Source organism: Mixophyes fleayi, chromosome 1 (assembly GCF_038048845.1).
Source record: "Mixophyes fleayi isolate aMixFle1 chromosome 1, aMixFle1.hap1, whole genome shotgun sequence".
In the NCBI taxonomy this organism is placed as follows: Eukaryota; Metazoa; Chordata; class Amphibia; order Anura; family Limnodynastidae; genus Mixophyes; species Mixophyes fleayi.
The window spans coordinates 184,316,523-184,334,211 of record NC_134402.1 but is presented as its reverse complement, the minus strand read 5'-3'; the positions used below and the strand labels follow the sequence as shown (position 1 = coordinate 184,334,211).

The window sequence follows — 17,689 nt, the reverse complement described above, 5'->3', positions numbered from 1 at the left end:
TAACAGGTGTCGGGTATTATCATGCCAAGAGCCTGAGGTGAAATAGCCGTGCTGTATTTAAGATCTGAAAGTGTTCTCCCTGTTGCCAATAATCGTAGTGTTGCCACCAGTCTTTGCTCTGGCGGTATGGGTCTCCTTAATTGGGTGTTCTCCCTCTGGATGAGAGGGGTTACTAGTTGGAGCAGTTCTTGAAAAGTTGAATCATTCCTACGAAGAAAATTCTTAAAGTCATCTGGGTTGTTCTCCCATATCTCCTGTAGCAGGGGCATATGAGAGAACGTGTCTCTCCTCTTGAACCAATCTTTGCTCCAACAAGATCTACTCTTTCTCCTCCTTTCTCTTTGATTCCGTACCAGCAGTCTTCTTGCCAAGCAGGAAAAGTGCAGTTGCATGTTCTTGTACTACTGTAGCCATTGTAGGTTTACAAATAGGAATGAATGAAGAGACAGTGTAGCCTTCTGCTTTTATGCTGTTTTGGGAGTTAATTATAGCGAAAGCTCTGCCCCTTTATGCTAATGTCTTTGGTATCTCGTTACATTTCCCGCAAATGTCGCTGCAGTGTGTACGAAATTAAAATCATTGCTCACGACAACATGGCTGTAAAAAGTCGCTAAAGGGACGTCCGCTCTTCCCTTTATCGTCCTAAACAAGGCTAGTGTGTATGCAGTCCATGGACCGAGTGATTGGAACATCGATCGCATGTAAAATCGCTCGGCATAAAAAGTTGGTTGAAATTTCTGGAGTGTGTTCCCAGCTTAAGATCGCTTTTTTAGAGTGGAGCATATAGAGTCGTATGTGGTTCACAACTGATTCTGGATACAGCTGTAGCAAGTTGACAAAAGTATTTTGTGGTTTATAAAGTGTCGGAAATGTGTAAGTGTGGACCATGGCTCAGTGGTAAGTAGTTGTAAATTAGGCAGCGGTTTTGTATGCAGTTTTCAAACCACGACACATCAGATGCAGTTTAAAGTGCCAGATTTGCTATCCTGTGGTTTGTCGGCTGAATCCCAAGCCGCATCCAATGTGTGGTGGTTTGCAAAGTCCCAAACCTCCTGCGGATTACAAGAAAAAACAGCAAGTCGACAGTTATCAACCCTGAACTCACCTGTGTTTAAAACATGACTTTATACTGTGTGGATTTTAATTGGCTCTAAAAAACTCGCAGGATTGACACCTCTGATCATATGTAAAAAGCTTCTCATTTCCTCATTATATTTGATAAAGGCCCAGAGGAGCGACTGTGTAGGAGAGGAGAGTTGCATAAATGTTAGTAAGTTTTGGTTAATTAGCAATTTCTGAGAGTTGTCTTGTATTTTTTTTGTTGTCACTCTGTTTATTTGACTTACTTTTTGCTGTATTTTTTTTTTATTTTATTTTTTATTTTTTTTACTTTAAGCCCTCTCTGTGTTATCTGTGCGACTGGTAATGTAGTTTGATAGGGGGGGTGTTGGTCTGTGTTCTGTGTTGGAGGCCATGGAGAGAGGAAGGAAAGGAGGTGCTGTCAGTTAGAGTGTAGAGGAAGAAGAATGGGAAGCAGGAGAGGAGGTGGAAGAGGAGACAGAGTGATGAGGTGCCCAAAGCAGAGTCTGGCACCAATGTTTGGTCCTCTCATGGGGTTAACTGTGTTCTCATTACTAGCATAGTAAGCCTTTATGGTCAGATTTTGGGGAGTTGGGCAGAAAACAGACCACTGAGCTGCAAATGCCAGTTCTGGAATGGGGTTTGCCATGCTGTCAATGCAGTAGGCCCATTAAAGCAACCTGTAGCACACGACAAGAAGAGATATTCAGATATAAAAAGACATTTGAAAGAATCGGGAAGCTACCAGAGGTGGCCCTCCCCTACTTGTGGAATACCTCTCCTATGAGGAAGAGCATAGGTGCATCCTGCCAGTGGAACTGTTGGAATACATTGATGTGCATGACAGTGATAGGCCTCCAGCACAGCTACAGACTCCTGAGTAGAGCTATGATTTTACCCATACATGTATAGTGGGGGTATTTTTTCTCATTTTTTAAAACTAGAAGACATGATAAATGTGTAAAAATCATTACAAATAGGTTGACAAATATAAGTACAGGAATATGGCATGTGTTTGATATGTTTTTACTTCACAGTGTATACTCTGATAACAAACTTCATAAAAAAATAATGTTATTGTCTTATGGTTCAATCCCCATGTTATAAATATGTCTACTGCCGCTAAGAGCTCATTTTCCGGTGGAGCTCTTAGGAGCTAGTCTTGTGCCGTGTATCAGGGTTTTTCATTTTGCCAAGGATCCTTGGATTTATTAATCATTTTCAGAATATGTATTTTAATTTTGAGGGCAATACCAGATAATCAACAGAGTTAGATCAGATGCCAAAGGTGTGGTCAGAAGAAGCAGAGGTCTAAGTCGGGGAATCTATGGAGCCAAAACCGATGCCAAAAGAGGTAGTCTGGAGCAGCAGAGGTCAAAGCTGGGTAAACAATAGTAAATAGCGGGAACTTGAGAATGCTGGAGCTGGAACACAAGTGACCCAATACTCTGCCAACCAGTGGGTGTGTGAATCTGGCAGCAGTACTGGGGTCATGAGTTCGATTCCCGACCATCGGTGTGGAGTTTGTATATTCTCCCTGTGTTTGCGTGGGTTTCCTCCGGGTGCTCCGGTTTCCTCCCACACTCCAAAAACATACTGATAGGTTAATTGGCTGCTATTAAAAAAAAAAATTGACCTGTCTGGTTCCCTCTCTGTCTGTCTCCCTCTCTGTCTGTGTGTGTGTGAGTGTGTGTCTATATTAGGGAATTTAGACTGTAAGCTCCAATGGGGCAGGGAATGATGTGAATGAGTTCTCTGTACAGCGCTGCGGAATTAGTGGCGCTATATAAATAAATGATGATTATGATGATGATATATAGGTAATACAATTAGATTTGGCAGTCAGTACAGAGCCATAACTTAAAATTTTAACGCCTGGGGCGAAAAAGAAAAATGCCTCCCCTAGCCCTCAGATTTAACCAAATGACCCTAACATTCATAAACTGCGCCTCCCCCTTCAGCGTTACGCCCTGGGCAGTCACCTCTATCGCAAAGCCTTGGTTACAGTCCTGAGTCAGTGACATTGTCTGCCAACAGGAGAGGTGAAAAGCACGTCCCAGCGCTCATGCACAGATCAGCAAAGAGGAAGCCGCAGATCATGTTCCATATTGTCAGGCAATGGTTGCGCCTGACCAACGGTGGTGGGAGGTGTCCATCCCTGTGATGAAGCAGGTGAGCAAGGACAGCACCTTAGGGCAATCAGCAATGGGCACAATAAGCCTGAGATTTTTCTGTATCATTTATGATACATTTCCCACACTTGCTAGCAGGGTCTCATTCATTCATATACAAGAATATATTTGTTTATTTAGCACAGCATTTATAGTTTATATATGTGCATGATTTTATTTTGTAATATTTGATTATGTTTTACATTTTGATCATCTGTGTTGGTATCCTAATTAATAATACGGCTTAGACCACTCTCAGCGCTGTACTGTTCTTTGTTTATTTGCAGTAATAAGTGTTCTTTGCATACAGACATGAATTAAATGCAATTGCACTCATTGGCATAATGTCCATTTCTTGGCCTGCGCAGTGCGGAATCGCACAAGATACGCTATACAAACAGACATACGCACGAACATGAATCAGGCCCTAAGTGTTTTTCTCAGAAAGTTTAGGAAAATACAGTTAAACAACACAGTTGAACAAACATTGAATAACATCTGAAGTTATCCAGAAATAATCTTCATCTACTACATCCTAGCACTTCACTGGACATTGTAACTAGGTATTTTTTCTTTTCTTTTGTCTCGCTGCATTTCTTAAGTTTATTTGCCTCCCTTTGTTTGTTTCCCTTTATTTTTAAATCATAATGTTTACCAAATTGCTTTTCCCACTATCCTTTCATGGCATTATGTTTAGAGCTCTAACATTCTTCACCCTCCCTGCAAAATTCATTCATTGGGGGTATTCAATTGTTCGGCTTGACGGTCCAAAAACTTGTGCTCTAAAACTATTACCGTTAATATGGTAAAATTGCTCAGGGAGCTGCGAGCTGAAATTCAGCGAGTAATTACCGTATTAACGGTAATAGTTTTAGAGCGCAAGTTTTTCGGCCGTCAAGCCGAACAATTGAATACTCCCCATTAACTGTAACATCCTCACTCTGATACCAGAAAATAATAGGTCATAGATCTTACAATCATCTTTATTATCTCTCATTCTGTTTCTGTTAGCTGGTGATTTATCACCAAATCCATGTTTTTCCCCACATACTCCAAATACATTTCTCTAACTTTCTACCGTGACCTCTGCCAGTGGACTGAATCCTTTAGTCATCGGGATGGCCATGGCCTTGATCTCCTCATTTTCTGTAGACTGCGCTCAGTTTCTGATTTCCTTAACACTCCTTTCCCCCTCTCAGATCATTACCTTACCACCTACAAACTTTCCTGCATTACATTAGACTCTCTGCTGTCAAACTCTACCAAACCTCCTCATATCTGCAGAAATGTTAACTTTATTAATTTTATTATTAAAACAGCTTTCCACCTCCCTACAACACATTCCAACACCTTCTTTCCCCAATTTCTACATTCTTCTCTTCTAGTATGGCAGTTTCACATCTTCAACAAATCCTATAAGCAGCTCTGTTGATTATCTGGTATTGCCCTCAAAATTAAAATACATATTCTTGATCAAGTGGCTCCAGTTAGTCTGCACACTCCGTGTTAACTTCATTGTCAATGATGGCACACTTAACAGAACATCTTCAAAAACTTTCTTGCAATGTAGAACATCATATGTGTGTATTTCATAATTCTAATGATTTCCTTACATATACTACCATCTACCACTGCTATTGAAATACTGTGGACACTGCCACATATACACACTTCGAATTTTTCAGCTCTGCTCAGTTTTCTGACCCCAAATGCCTTATTAATATATTTAAATCTCTTCTCAACACTCTCACTCCTAACCCTCTAACTACTATCAGTGCCCAAGATCTTGCTTCCTATTAAGGACAATATTGATAGACCCATCATGAAATGGTATCTGCTTTCTCAACAAACAACCTGCTCAATGTCTTCCCTGCATCCTCTGGCACCTTCTCTTCATTTGATCCCACAAATGAAGATTAAGTATCTACCGTCTTCTTATCTTCCTACTTTATTACCTGTCTTCTTAATACTATACCCTCACAAATCAGTAAATCCCCGTCTCCTGTGCTCATCCCAACCCTAACTAAAACCTGTAATATCTATCTCTACTGGTATCTTTCCATCATTACTCAAGCATGCATTGTTTAGTTCTATTCTGAAAAAAACATTTCTGACCCGTACTCTCTCAAATTGCAATTCCATCTATTAGCTCTGATGCCCCACGAGCTTCTCCAGAGAATTGCCTAAACTTGCTGCACACACTTTCTTACCTCACACAACTTATTGGACCCTCTTCATTCAAGCTTTCATTACCAACACTCCACAAAGACTGCGATTACTAAGGTTATCAATGATTTGATCACTGCTTAATCTATTTGTCATTACTCAATTGTAATTCTTCAGGTCTCTCTGCTGCATATGACGTGGTTGACCATTCTATTCTCATGCAAACACTACAATCCTTCTTTCAGTTTTCATTTCTCTGGATCTACCTCCATTCAGCTTCTTTTATCAGCTGGCCCTCTGCTCTTCTCTATCTATATCACTTCTTTTGGTACACACATATCTCACACGAGATACTACTAAAACAATTTGTGCACATTATCTCCAGTATTGACTATTGCAATATGCTCAGTACTGGTCTTTCCCGAACCAGACTCTCACCCCTATCTATTTTGCATGCAGTCGCTAAATTGATTTTCCTTACAAAATTTTCTTCCACTGGTGCGTCGCTCTGGCTGTATTTTACTGGATTCATTTTATACTATTCCTATTAACATACAAGGCCATCAGCAAATCTGCACCAACATACATTTCTTCACCCACAAATAAAGATAAAAAATTTGACAAAACAAAAGATCAATTAATTGTAACAAAGCAAAACAAACACAAAGAGAAATGGTACAGCGCTGAGAGCAGTCACCAACGCAGATAGATACAATAAAATAAATTTAATAATTATCCTTAAAAATTAAACACCATAAAATGATATTAAATCCCAGAAATATTATTTGCTGTATATCACTGAATCTCTACCATGAATTAGATCAATACACAAATATCCTCCTATAAGATGTAATATAACTAAATTTGAAAAACTGTAATGAACTCAGTAAGCTTTTGTTCTGCAACCCATAATCTGCTTGATATTACAGTCCAGATCAGAATCTTAACTTTGTCTAGTTGATCACAAAAGGACTGCTTATCAATCCCAAAGTCTGATATATATGATCTCAAAGCATGCACTAACCGCATGGGACTCTGACAAGGAATTTAATCCTTCTACTACCTAGACTGGTAGTCAAATGGCAACCACAAAGCAGTCCGATTTTTTTCTGTCATATGTTTAGTTGTGATTATGCCTAGATCTTGGGGCACTCAGCAGCAGGTGCACTTGGTGATCGGTGGGGATTCGGGGTCAGTGTTACAATAAGTTTTAGAATACCTTAGTCAGCCCGTTAATCGATAAATGGTGCGGATCAAATAAAATGACAACCAGAAATCTCAATAAAGATAAAATGAATTGATATGAACAGGTCTGATGCGTTTCACCACTCAGCGATTTGATCAGAGAGATAGACCTCTCGAAGGGGTCTATTTATGACCCTTCGTTTTTTTCTGTAGAAACTTTTCAATCCTCATCGCATAGATGCGGATTGAAAAGTTTCTCATATGTATTAAAAATCAACACAGGAACAGCCGTTCCGAAAAACGGCTGCTCCTGTGAAGTCTTACACTTACCTAACCCTGGATTCTTCTCTTTTCCTCCCTCTGAGGTGCCGATCGTCCCTCTTTCAATCCCTGTGCGCATGCGCCGACCGGTAAACTCGGGCATGCGCACAGAGATCCGTGTCTGCAGGAACCTGAAGCATGTGATAGAGGGATCATGTGATCCCTCCACACATGCGCTGTGCAGCTCTGCTCGTCAGAGCAGCATTGTTTTCAGTGTAATGTTTCACTTATGTTAATGTACGCCAGCTTCAGATGGCGTACATTAACAAGTAAAAAAAGAGAAATACTTCACCTGCCAGTCTTTAATACATAGCGTTACTGAGCACTCCCCATACATTATTATGGGGAGTGCTCAGAAAAACGCTAATGGGTGCAAAGCAGCAGATATCTCCGATATGCTAGATTAATACATAAGGATTTTAACGGTAAAGGGGGAAAAACTTTAATAAATAGACCCCGAAGTGTCAACTCCATGCAGCAGATTGAACAGCATGTGTAACCGTGGTTTATAAATAGCCTACACTAATTACTCAATTAAAAGAGCAGTAGTCAGCGCATAACTAGTTCATAAATATCTTACAAATGAATTAAAATACAAACATATTCAAAAATTACTCTGTTTTGGTATAAAACAATTAGAAAAAGTCATTCAAATATAAACACAGTAAATTATTGACAACAATAATATAAATATAAAAGCATAAGGTTTCTAGGAGACATTTAACATATAATCCTGCTTAATAACAATGAGATGGAAAATTTTACACCCCATCCCTAAAAAAAAGAAGGAAAAATATATAAACAAATATATATAATAACTACATCAAATCCAATCAGAAATAAACAGACAGACAGAGCGATTCACGCTCAGTGTGGCCCGACCCCTATTGCAATAGGCTAAAATTGTGGTGTTCCTTTTAGGGTGGATGGGGGGGAATGATGGGATTCGCCGAGCCCCATCCCACACGCCCACACTCACATCTCCACACTTGGATTTCGCAGAGGCTAAAACACAAAGTTGATTTATCAGCAAATAGAAAAACCTTAGCGGAAGGCAGGTGAGCAAATCGTAAACAGTATAATACATGCTGTATAGTAGGATAGGGAAGGGGGGTAGGAAAGCGGGGAATGAGAGAACCGGGACCTTATTATTTATGAGACAAATATTATAAATATGGTGAGAGCAGTAATTATATTATGCACATAACCTTGTTACATTACAAAAGAAAACCATGTCACTGGGGGTAAAATGTGATGTTATCATTTGACCAGTTGTTTATGCTAGATGATAAAGACTATAAAACAGATATACATTAGACATATGTTATCTCTTAACCTGTCAACCTAGAGATACCAGGAGTCAGAAATCTAGGAAAAGACTCTTAAAAATTCTGTGGTAATAAACACACTGCTGGAAGAAAGGAATAGGCGATATGGAGCCATAACGTTTGTTTTACAAGTGAAGCTTGTTTTAGGGGATATGTCTTTAGAGCTACAAGGGAGCCATACTATGCATTTAAATTATCCCAGTGAAGTCTTACTATGCCTGATGACATAGTTATACACAGAGGTGTACCTCTGGATCTTGTGCACTCTATTCTCGGCCACCCATTGCCTTGTCTCCTCCTTACTCATGCTTGTATCTGGCAAAAATGTATATGCAGAAGTGCCTTGGCTTTCATAACTATAGAATATGTTTTTATACAGGGCAATTTTTACAATGTATGTAGCGAGTGGATGACTTATTTCTAACAATAAGCAAATGTGTGACCCAAGTGCCATCACAAAGCACTTAATATAACTGATTACATTATTGCTGAATATACAGATGTATTTTAGATTTGTTTTTACATAAAGAATAATACCACTTGTGTTTTGTAAAGGTATTTTGCACATTATGCGATAACGGTACCGAAAACTAAAACTTTTGTTGAAGGAGGTAATTTCAATATGATTACCTCGGAAGTGCAATTTGTAAGAGAGAGGTCCCTGATTGTTTCACGGTGTACACTTCTCTAAGCTTACCATAACTGGAAAGTACACTTGGCCTCCAATAAAAACTTAGGGGCACATTTATCAATATTAACATAAAGTGAAAAATAGTTTTCAATCCTTATCGCAATGATAAGGATTGAACTATTTCTCACACTTATGTACAACCCTGCACAGAAACAGCAGTTCCGAAAAACTGCTGTTTCTGTGATGTAAAAAATCATACTTACCCCCCTCTTCGGAAGCGCTGTCTCCGGGTCTTCTCTTCATTCTTCAATTGCGCATGTCCAGTTCCAAGAACTGGACATGCGCACAAAGATCCCCTCTCTGTCTCTGCAACTATCATTGCAGAGAGAGAGCTGTGATTGACATTGAGCGATCACATGATCCCTCCACATATGTGCTGTTCAGCTCTGCTCTTCGGAGCAGAGCTGACAGCACTGAGATTTCTCATTTATGATAATGTACGCCAGCTCCAGCTGGCGTACATTATCAAGACAGGTTCCCGAAAAAAACTATTTTTCGGAACTTGTTAGATTGCAAAAGGGAGCAGTCACCATACTATTGAATGGTGACTGCTCCCCAAAACAAAGCAGAATGCAAAGCAGCAGATTTTCACGATATCTGCTGCGATGCATCTTTAATAAATATGTGGGGGACACATCGGGGCATGAATTGTATGTTAAGTGCACGTTAGTGCACCATCATACTTTGTTAAATATACCCCTTAAAGAGGATTGTGGCAAGGGACTGTTAGTAGGGACCCAGGCATATCCACTGCCTGGCATTATAATTTATTGACCATGGAATATTAAATGAGGTATGGACACCACTCCTTAGCAATCTGTATTACATTGTATATTTTAATGCATTGTGACTAAAACAAGATTTTGGAATAACTTTCCATTAGCTATTCAGATATGGGTATGTGACCTTTCTAGCTGGTGCTTAATATGCAACACTAGCGAAAATTTGCAGAAAGTCACTACCAAGGATGTGAGAAATTTATAAATTAAGTATATGCTCTCTGTCACCCTAGGAAAAAATTATATGAAAGTAGCTATGAACATAAACACTGACGGATTTCAATATTATAATATCTTAATGTGCTAATATTGTAGTTGTAACAAATGCAGAAAGCTCTTACCTAAATACAAAAAAAACTAGTGGACCAAAATGGCCTCTGGGTGTCACTATCACTCAACACAGTAGAAACAGGTTTAAATATCTGGATTTGCTTGAGTGGAGAAATCACTTTCTGAATGAACGACTCTGCCAGCAAGATACTAAAGTACCAGCTACTATTTCTAATAATAAACTTCACTTTTCTGACCTGAACGGAAGATTCTAAGCAATATGACTGTAGGCTCTGCTGTTGTTAACTGGTTAAGCAGGCAATATATAAGGAGAGTGGTATGTTTTTTTTTAATTATTTATATGTATAGTTTCATACTTGTGAGCAGGGTCTTCTTACCTCTCTGTCTGTCTGTATGATCCAGTATTGTGTTATTACTGTGTTTGTTCCCAATTGTGAAACACTATGGAATATGTTGTCATAAATAAATGTTGCTGATATGTTTGCTTTTATTAACTGAAAGTATGAAAATGGGCCCTGATACACACCAGTGTTTTGTTTTTTTAATTTGTTTAATTTTCATTTGTGATGATGAAACATATTAAAAATGAAATAAGCCATAGATTGTAAGCTTGCGAGCAGGGCCCTCTTACCTCTATGTCTGCATTATCCAGTATTGTTCTATTGCTGTTTGTTCCCAATTGTATAGCACTACGGAATTCGTTGGCGCTATATAAATAAATGATGATGATGATAAACCATTATGCCATTGGTTAGTATTTCTACCTTACAGCACTGGAGTTTGATTCCCAATAAGGACCTTATTTTTTTGTGGAGATTGTATGTTCTCCTGCTGTTTCCCACACTCCAAAAACATACTGGTATGTTAATTGGCTGCTGACAAAAATGAACCCTAGTGTGTTAGGAAATTTAGACTGTAAGCTCCAATGGGACAGGGTAATGACATTTATTCTCTATACAGCACTGTGTAATTGGTAATGCTATATAAATGATAATAATGATGCCAGCATGGAACTCCAAGTATACAAATTGCACCAACAGTGGGCAGAAGTGCATATTCCATGATCATTGTATGCATGCATTTATTGATGGGCAAGCAACTGCAGATAAAGCAACTGCAAAATCACCAGTTTCATCAAAAATGATCCAACAAGAACAGAGCAGAATATTGTAGTCGGATTGCAATGCATATTTGTAAGTGCAATGGTGCAGAGAGCACAGGCAATGGTGTACTATGGAGGAAGGTGACGTGGTCAGAAGATTCATTCTCTACTATTTTCTCGATAAATGGATGAGTGCACATGTGGTACCATCCTAATGAACTCCGGAGCCCTGAGTGTTTGTTTCCAACAGAGTAGTGTTCTAGAATAGTGCCAGCATGTCCTGGTAGCCATGGGTATGTTCGTGCTTGTAGTAATACAAGTGCATACCCAACCACTCAATGGCAACCTGGGCATGCTGGGATCTGTAGTGCACCATGGACAAAATGTTTACTATTGTTACTTTTCTATTTTTTACTATATTAACACCCACCACTCCAGGGATGTGGGAATAGCCTTAATGCTATTCAGCAGGGGACTGGTTAATTCTGGGAGTGGGGCACATTTTACGTTGTGGGCCCAAAACCCCAAGGGAATCCACCTCCGTGCTGACTGGCCAACGACTGGCTGTCACTATAGCAGGGGGACCCCATGCTGCATAGCTTAGTGCTGGTATTGGCAATGTCATGGGGAACCCATACTTTTTGTCCCCTAGTACCGGCATAGGCATTAGGGCTGTCTATGCTTTTTTGGGGGGAAATGGGTTCTTTTAACATTTATTTATTTACATTTTTTTTAAAACAACATGCAAGGTCTTGCACCAGGGGAAAAAGAAGCCTCAACAGCTACACCACCTAGAGGCATATCTGTGGTTACTTCAACATAGTACGTAATGAGTATGAACACATCCTTACTATACAATGCTTATTCCTGCCCGCCCTTCTCTCCCCAGGTCTGCCTCTGTAAGCATAGAGGCGAACTAAAGGGAGATACTTCTCAGTCTGTTTGAGACTGAGAAGCAAACCTTTGTATTGCGCATGCTCAATAAGTAAATTGTTTTTTGCATTTACACATTGGACTTGGGGTCATCTAAAGTCAAACCTCACAGTTTGGATTCTACACTATTTTAATATTCCATTATGAATATATTATTTTTTACATACCATCCCCCATCAAAGTTAAGCACATAGTGTTGCAGGGTGCAGTTATACACCCAGAGAGCACATGTGGTCATTGCTGACACAGTGGAATGCCTGTCAAAAGGTAAGTGTTTAAGAGGGAAATGGAAGAGATGAGGAGGGAAATGAGGAAGACTTTACCTATATTGGTCTACAACTTGTGTAGTTATAGGTAATATATAATGGTCATAGAAGACATAAAATTGGGAGCATGGGAACTGTATACATACTGCTTTTTTTATAGGCTATGGCCTAGAGTTGTTTCTTGGACATGCTATACAAGCCTTTTGCATTAATGAATGTAGCCTGCTTTAATTCAAAAGTGGAAGTCAGTAAGGATACCTAGAACTGTATCTAATATGTGTTTAATAACAAATATATTCCAGGTAACATAGGTCAGGTTGGCATTGCTTTAGAACAGTGTTTCCGCACCTTAGTCCTCATGTACCCCTAGCAGTACATGTTTTCCATATCTCTTTGCTGGACCACAGGTGTACTCATTACTGACTGACACATTTTGAAAGATCCACAGGTGGTATAATTATTTCACCAATGACCTGAAAAACCTGCGCTGTTAGGGGTACTTGAGGACTAGGGTTGGGAAACACTGCTTTAGAATAAAGAACTTTAACTGCAAATGAAAAACATATTAATGTCTAAAGAGATGCATTATTATCTTTTATTTATAAAGATTCAATATATTATGCAGTGCTGTACATTGAGGAGATCATGATAAAATAAATAACATACCATGACATGAAACAGAAGGTAAAGATTGCTCTGTCCAAATGAGCTTACAATGCAAGACGTGTGGTGAATTATGTTGGAGATCATCGCTACTCGCTATCTCTGATCCATCCCAGTGGCTGGAAGTGGGACATCATCGGGTCCTGTACCCTCTGTGCACACGCAGACACTTTCTGTTCCCAAATCTCATTCATTATATCTGCCAGCATCTATTCTTCATTGGGGACTTTTATATCCAGGGAAGCAGCGTAGAAGCTGCGTACGTCGAGGACTCTGCCGGCAATATAGGAAGCTGCCTCAGCCTCCCAAGTACTACATGTGCTGAATAAATGTACTACACGACTATGGGAAGGCATGTGTGGCTACTGGCAGGCATAAGCCACCAATATTAAAAGCGTGGGGACAGGGGGTGTGATCATTCCCCCAGAGCACTGTAAAGCACAAGGCTGCCCATTAGAAACCCCGATTCCCCTCCAAGCACTGTAAAACCTGTTTACCACTGCTCTGGTATGCAGAGCAGCAGAGATACCTCCCAACGTTCCCAACCACAGGACAAACATGTCTCCAGGTGGGACATCAGGATAGCGCCCTAAAATCGGGACAGTTGAAAAATATGATTAAAGCAATAACTGGTGACTGGCATTTCTGTGCAGCTACTAGTGGTATGGAATAGGATTCAGAGGTAGGTGGATCAGTCATCGTAGAAATCTGCAGACAGTCAGCTGCTGGCAACCATGACTGTACTTCACAATTTCATTTAGCTGAACCTCCTTCCTCTGCTCATTCTGAAGAAGTCTTTAGCTTTTGTGCTGCACGCTTATGGTTGGAGGACAGCTCAGAGTAGCTGGTTGTCTAGTATTTTTTTTTTCCACATATTCCCTGCTGACCCCAGAGTCAAAACACGAGTTTCCCATGTTTACAAAGTTGTGCTGACAGCTATTGCTACCAAAGAAGTTATAGCGATTTCAAATGGTTTCTGTTGCTTGGTATTAGCATAAACAGCTGTGGTATCATGCTATCTAAGGCCCCGTCTCAATTTTGCACTCTATATTTGTATTAGTGTAGTATAATATTAAAGTATTCCTAAATCATAAAAAAAAATAAAAAATAAGAGTAAAATGTAAACAGACCTTGTCAAGTACTGACATAGGGCTAGATTTTCTAAGCTGCAGGTTTGAAAAAGTTGGGATGTTGCCTATAGCAACCAATCAGATTTTAGCTATCATTTATTTAGTACTTTCTACAAAATGACAACTAGATTCTGATTGGTTGCTATAGGTAACATCCCCACATTATCAAACCCACAGCTCAGTAAATCTAGCCCATAGTGCTGTTGTGTCAAGATGGACAAATACCGTATATACTCGTGTATAAGCCGAGTTTTTCAGCACATTTTTGTATGCTGAAAAAGGCCACTCGGCTTATACACGGGTGAACCTACCTGGTGTCCGGTCCCTCGGCTGTTAACTTCTGCATATGCGTTCCAACAACAGGAAGTTCGGCATTTGGAACGCATACTTGCGTTCCAAATGCCGAACTTCCTGTTGTTGAAACGCATGCGGGGTAAGTAAAAAAAATCTCTCTCTCTCTGCGTCCTCGCCTTTCGTTTGTTCTGTCCAGACAATCCAAACTTTTTATCGGCGGTCTGAGCTTTGAGACCAACGAGGGGAATCTGGAAGAGGTGTTCTGCAAATATGGTCTGATCACAGAGGTGGTTGTGGTAAAGGATCGGGAAACTAAGAGATCCAGGGGATTTGGCTTTGTTACGTATGAGAACCCAGAGGATGCCAAAGATGCCTTGCAGGCAATGAATGGAATGTCTGTGGATGGACGTCAGATTCGTGTGGATCAGGCTGGCAAGTCCTCCGGTGACAGGAGAGGAGGTTACAGAGGGGGCTCATCTGGAGGAAGAGGATTCTTCCGTGGTGGCAGAGGACGTGGTGGCGGTGACAGGGGCTATGGAAGCAGCAGGTTTGAGAGCAGGAGTGGAGGATATGGTGGCAGTGGTGGCTCAAGGGATTATTATGGAAGTGGCAGGAGTCAAGGAGGTTATAGTGATCGCTCAGGAGGGTCCTACAGAGACAGCTATGATAGCTATGCTACACACAACGAGTAAAATACTTTTTTTATATCTGTTTAAGTATCTCTACAGCCTCACTGGTAGTAACGGAACAGCTGTCCTAAAGGGTGTAAAGCTAATAACTTTTATATTGTTACTTTTAATGTTATGGTTTCATATTGTTAGATTTCTCACCCTACTATGTTTTGCTGTTCCATGGAGGCTTTTAAATTTGCGCTCTTTTCCACCCTAGGCTTATACTCGAGTCAAAAAGTTTTCCCAGTTTTATGTGGTAAAATTAGGTGCCTCGGCTTATATTCGGGTCGACTTATACTCGAGTATATACGGTACTTTATAATCATTGTAACAATGGTATACAACATCTCTAAGCTTGCAGAAAGAAAATGTTGCCAACACATTCTACTGACTTCAAACCCCACAATTTGTATGATTGCCAGCCAAATCTGAGCATATCTTGCAGAAAAGTATATTTTATAGAAAGAAAACATAAGCACTTGTGGACATGCAAAATGTTGTAAACATTTTACACTTACCAACCACAAGACGGGATATAAAAGCTTGTTTGTAATTCTAAAGCAGGGCATTTGTCATCAACATGATCAGAGTTATGAAATAGCCCTGATTCTTACTTATTTGTGTTACATAATTTCACATCTGCCGGCTCTGGCTAAGCAGTATGTGCATGTTGTGAGTCAAATGGGAGGGGGGCTGGACAGATCATCCTGGCTTACACAGGAAAAAAAAACCCCTCACTGCTACAATTGTCTACATCAATTCAATAAATGGATCAATGTATATTCAGATAATACAGGATGGATCTTTTCAGAAGACAGTAATATGGATGCAACTATTACATTTGCAGTTTTTATGATGTAATAGTTTAAGACAACATTGTAAATCTCCAAAAATTTAAAAAAAGCCAATAAAAGTTAAAATACTAGTTCAACCAATATACCACGGCCTCTTGTAACATTCTCCCCTTGATCGCTTACGTTTCCTCCAGATGCTCCCATGGTCCAGAAACAAACTTATAGGGAATGAAGTGAATTAATAAGCATTCTCCGATTGAAAAACACTGCATAATATATTGGTGCATAATCCATTTCACAAATTCACTTACCATTACAATACCTTGAAAAAGTGTAAGAACGAACAGTATGCAACACTCCTGATATTTAGGTATTCAACCATTAATATTCCAAGTGGCTCCATGCCATAGTTTTTTTTTCCACTTACCACTATGAATTGACAATAAATGACAATTCTTCTTATAATTATCTTTAATTTGAATACACAATCAAAATATTTGTGAATGCTTTGAAATAACCCCCTTATTCAAATCTGTTTGCTTTATAGTTCTTATTTTAAGAAGGAGCATGGTTGTGTATAGATAGCTTGCGAGCAGGGCCTTCTCACCTCTTTGTCTGTTTTAACCAGTTTGTTTATTAGTTTACTGCAATTGTCCCCAATTGTAAAGCGCTACGGAATATGTTGGTGCTATATAAATGATGATGATGAGGTGCTATATTTCTATATTAGAACAAGTTGGCTCTGTTTGGATATGAAGGGTTCATTTTTTTCATAATTTTTTTTTCTTTTTTCTACAGATTTGCCTCCTGTTAAAACGTGTTGAACCTTAATAAATAAAAAAAAATTTTTTATTGACCCTGACACCCCACCTGGGCAGTCCCCCTGTACCTATTCCTTTAGAAGTGCAGATCTAAACTCAGAAGACCTGCTGGAGAAAGTTTTTCCACAAACGTCCCACCCCCATGTTTGGCTGTATAGTCTATACTGCCATATTGCAGAATTTAGTGGATGCTGTCCTGTACTGTTAGAATAGCAGGAGGGAGGACTTATTGCCAGGAAGGATTGGATGGGTGGATTTTGTTTGATACTAGTGGGGGGTGGGGTGAGTAAAGTATAACATTTTTGTTTTGTTTTTGAGAAGCATTAGGTCCAATTAGGAAATTGGAGCACCCCAGTATATAGTAACCACATGGCCCAAACAGTATCTCAACCTATATTTTGCCAATCAACACGGTAAAAAGCCACTAATTTGTGGAGTAAAGCAAGCTACAAATTGAAAGCCAGACCTGGCCACATGTGGCCCCTTGGCCACATTCTGTAAACTAAAAGTAAAAGAAAGGGGGGGGGGGGGGGTTGAGTAGTGAAAGACTTCTGAAACTTTGCTGGTATAAATGGATGCTTTCCCAGTACTTAGCACCAGAAATACCCAAATGAAATGTTAAAAATAGATATAACTGTCATTTTGAGAATGTAGTTCATATCAGAATATATAACTCCCCAAGGAGACCAACACCATTCGGTGCTTTTAGAAATCCCCTTCAAAGAGGCTTGTTACTGTTATACTTCATACTAGAAGGTATCATTATCAACCACTGTTTTAACACATTTTGTTACATGGTTTGTACTAATGTAAATTGGCATAAAATGAGTCCTTGACTGAAAGGATAACAATTGACAGTATTTGTTTAATCAGTGTTCTGTATATGAATGTGTTAATACTGAGTATAGAAGAAACCAGCCAATCAAAACATTGTGTCAAAAATGTTAAATATATAAATGCTGACAACAGAGAGGGGGGAAAAAAGTGTGTCTATTTTTAGGGT

General features: G+C 39.5%; 1 protein-coding gene across 1 annotated transcript; it reads left to right on the top strand.

Annotated features, from left to right (window-relative positions):
* Positions 1-11,403: 11,403 nt before the first annotated feature.
* LOC142141520 (cold-inducible RNA-binding protein B-like) lies at positions 11,404-15,099 on the top strand. The gene is made up of 2 exons (XM_075200120.1): positions 11,404-11,407; positions 14,545-15,099. Exons 1-2 carry the CDS (start codon positions 11,404-11,406, stop codon positions 15,090-15,092), a joined length of 552 nt encoding a protein of 183 aa, XP_075056221.1. The 3' UTR covers positions 15,093-15,099.
* Positions 15,100-17,689: the final 2,590 nt, after the last annotated feature.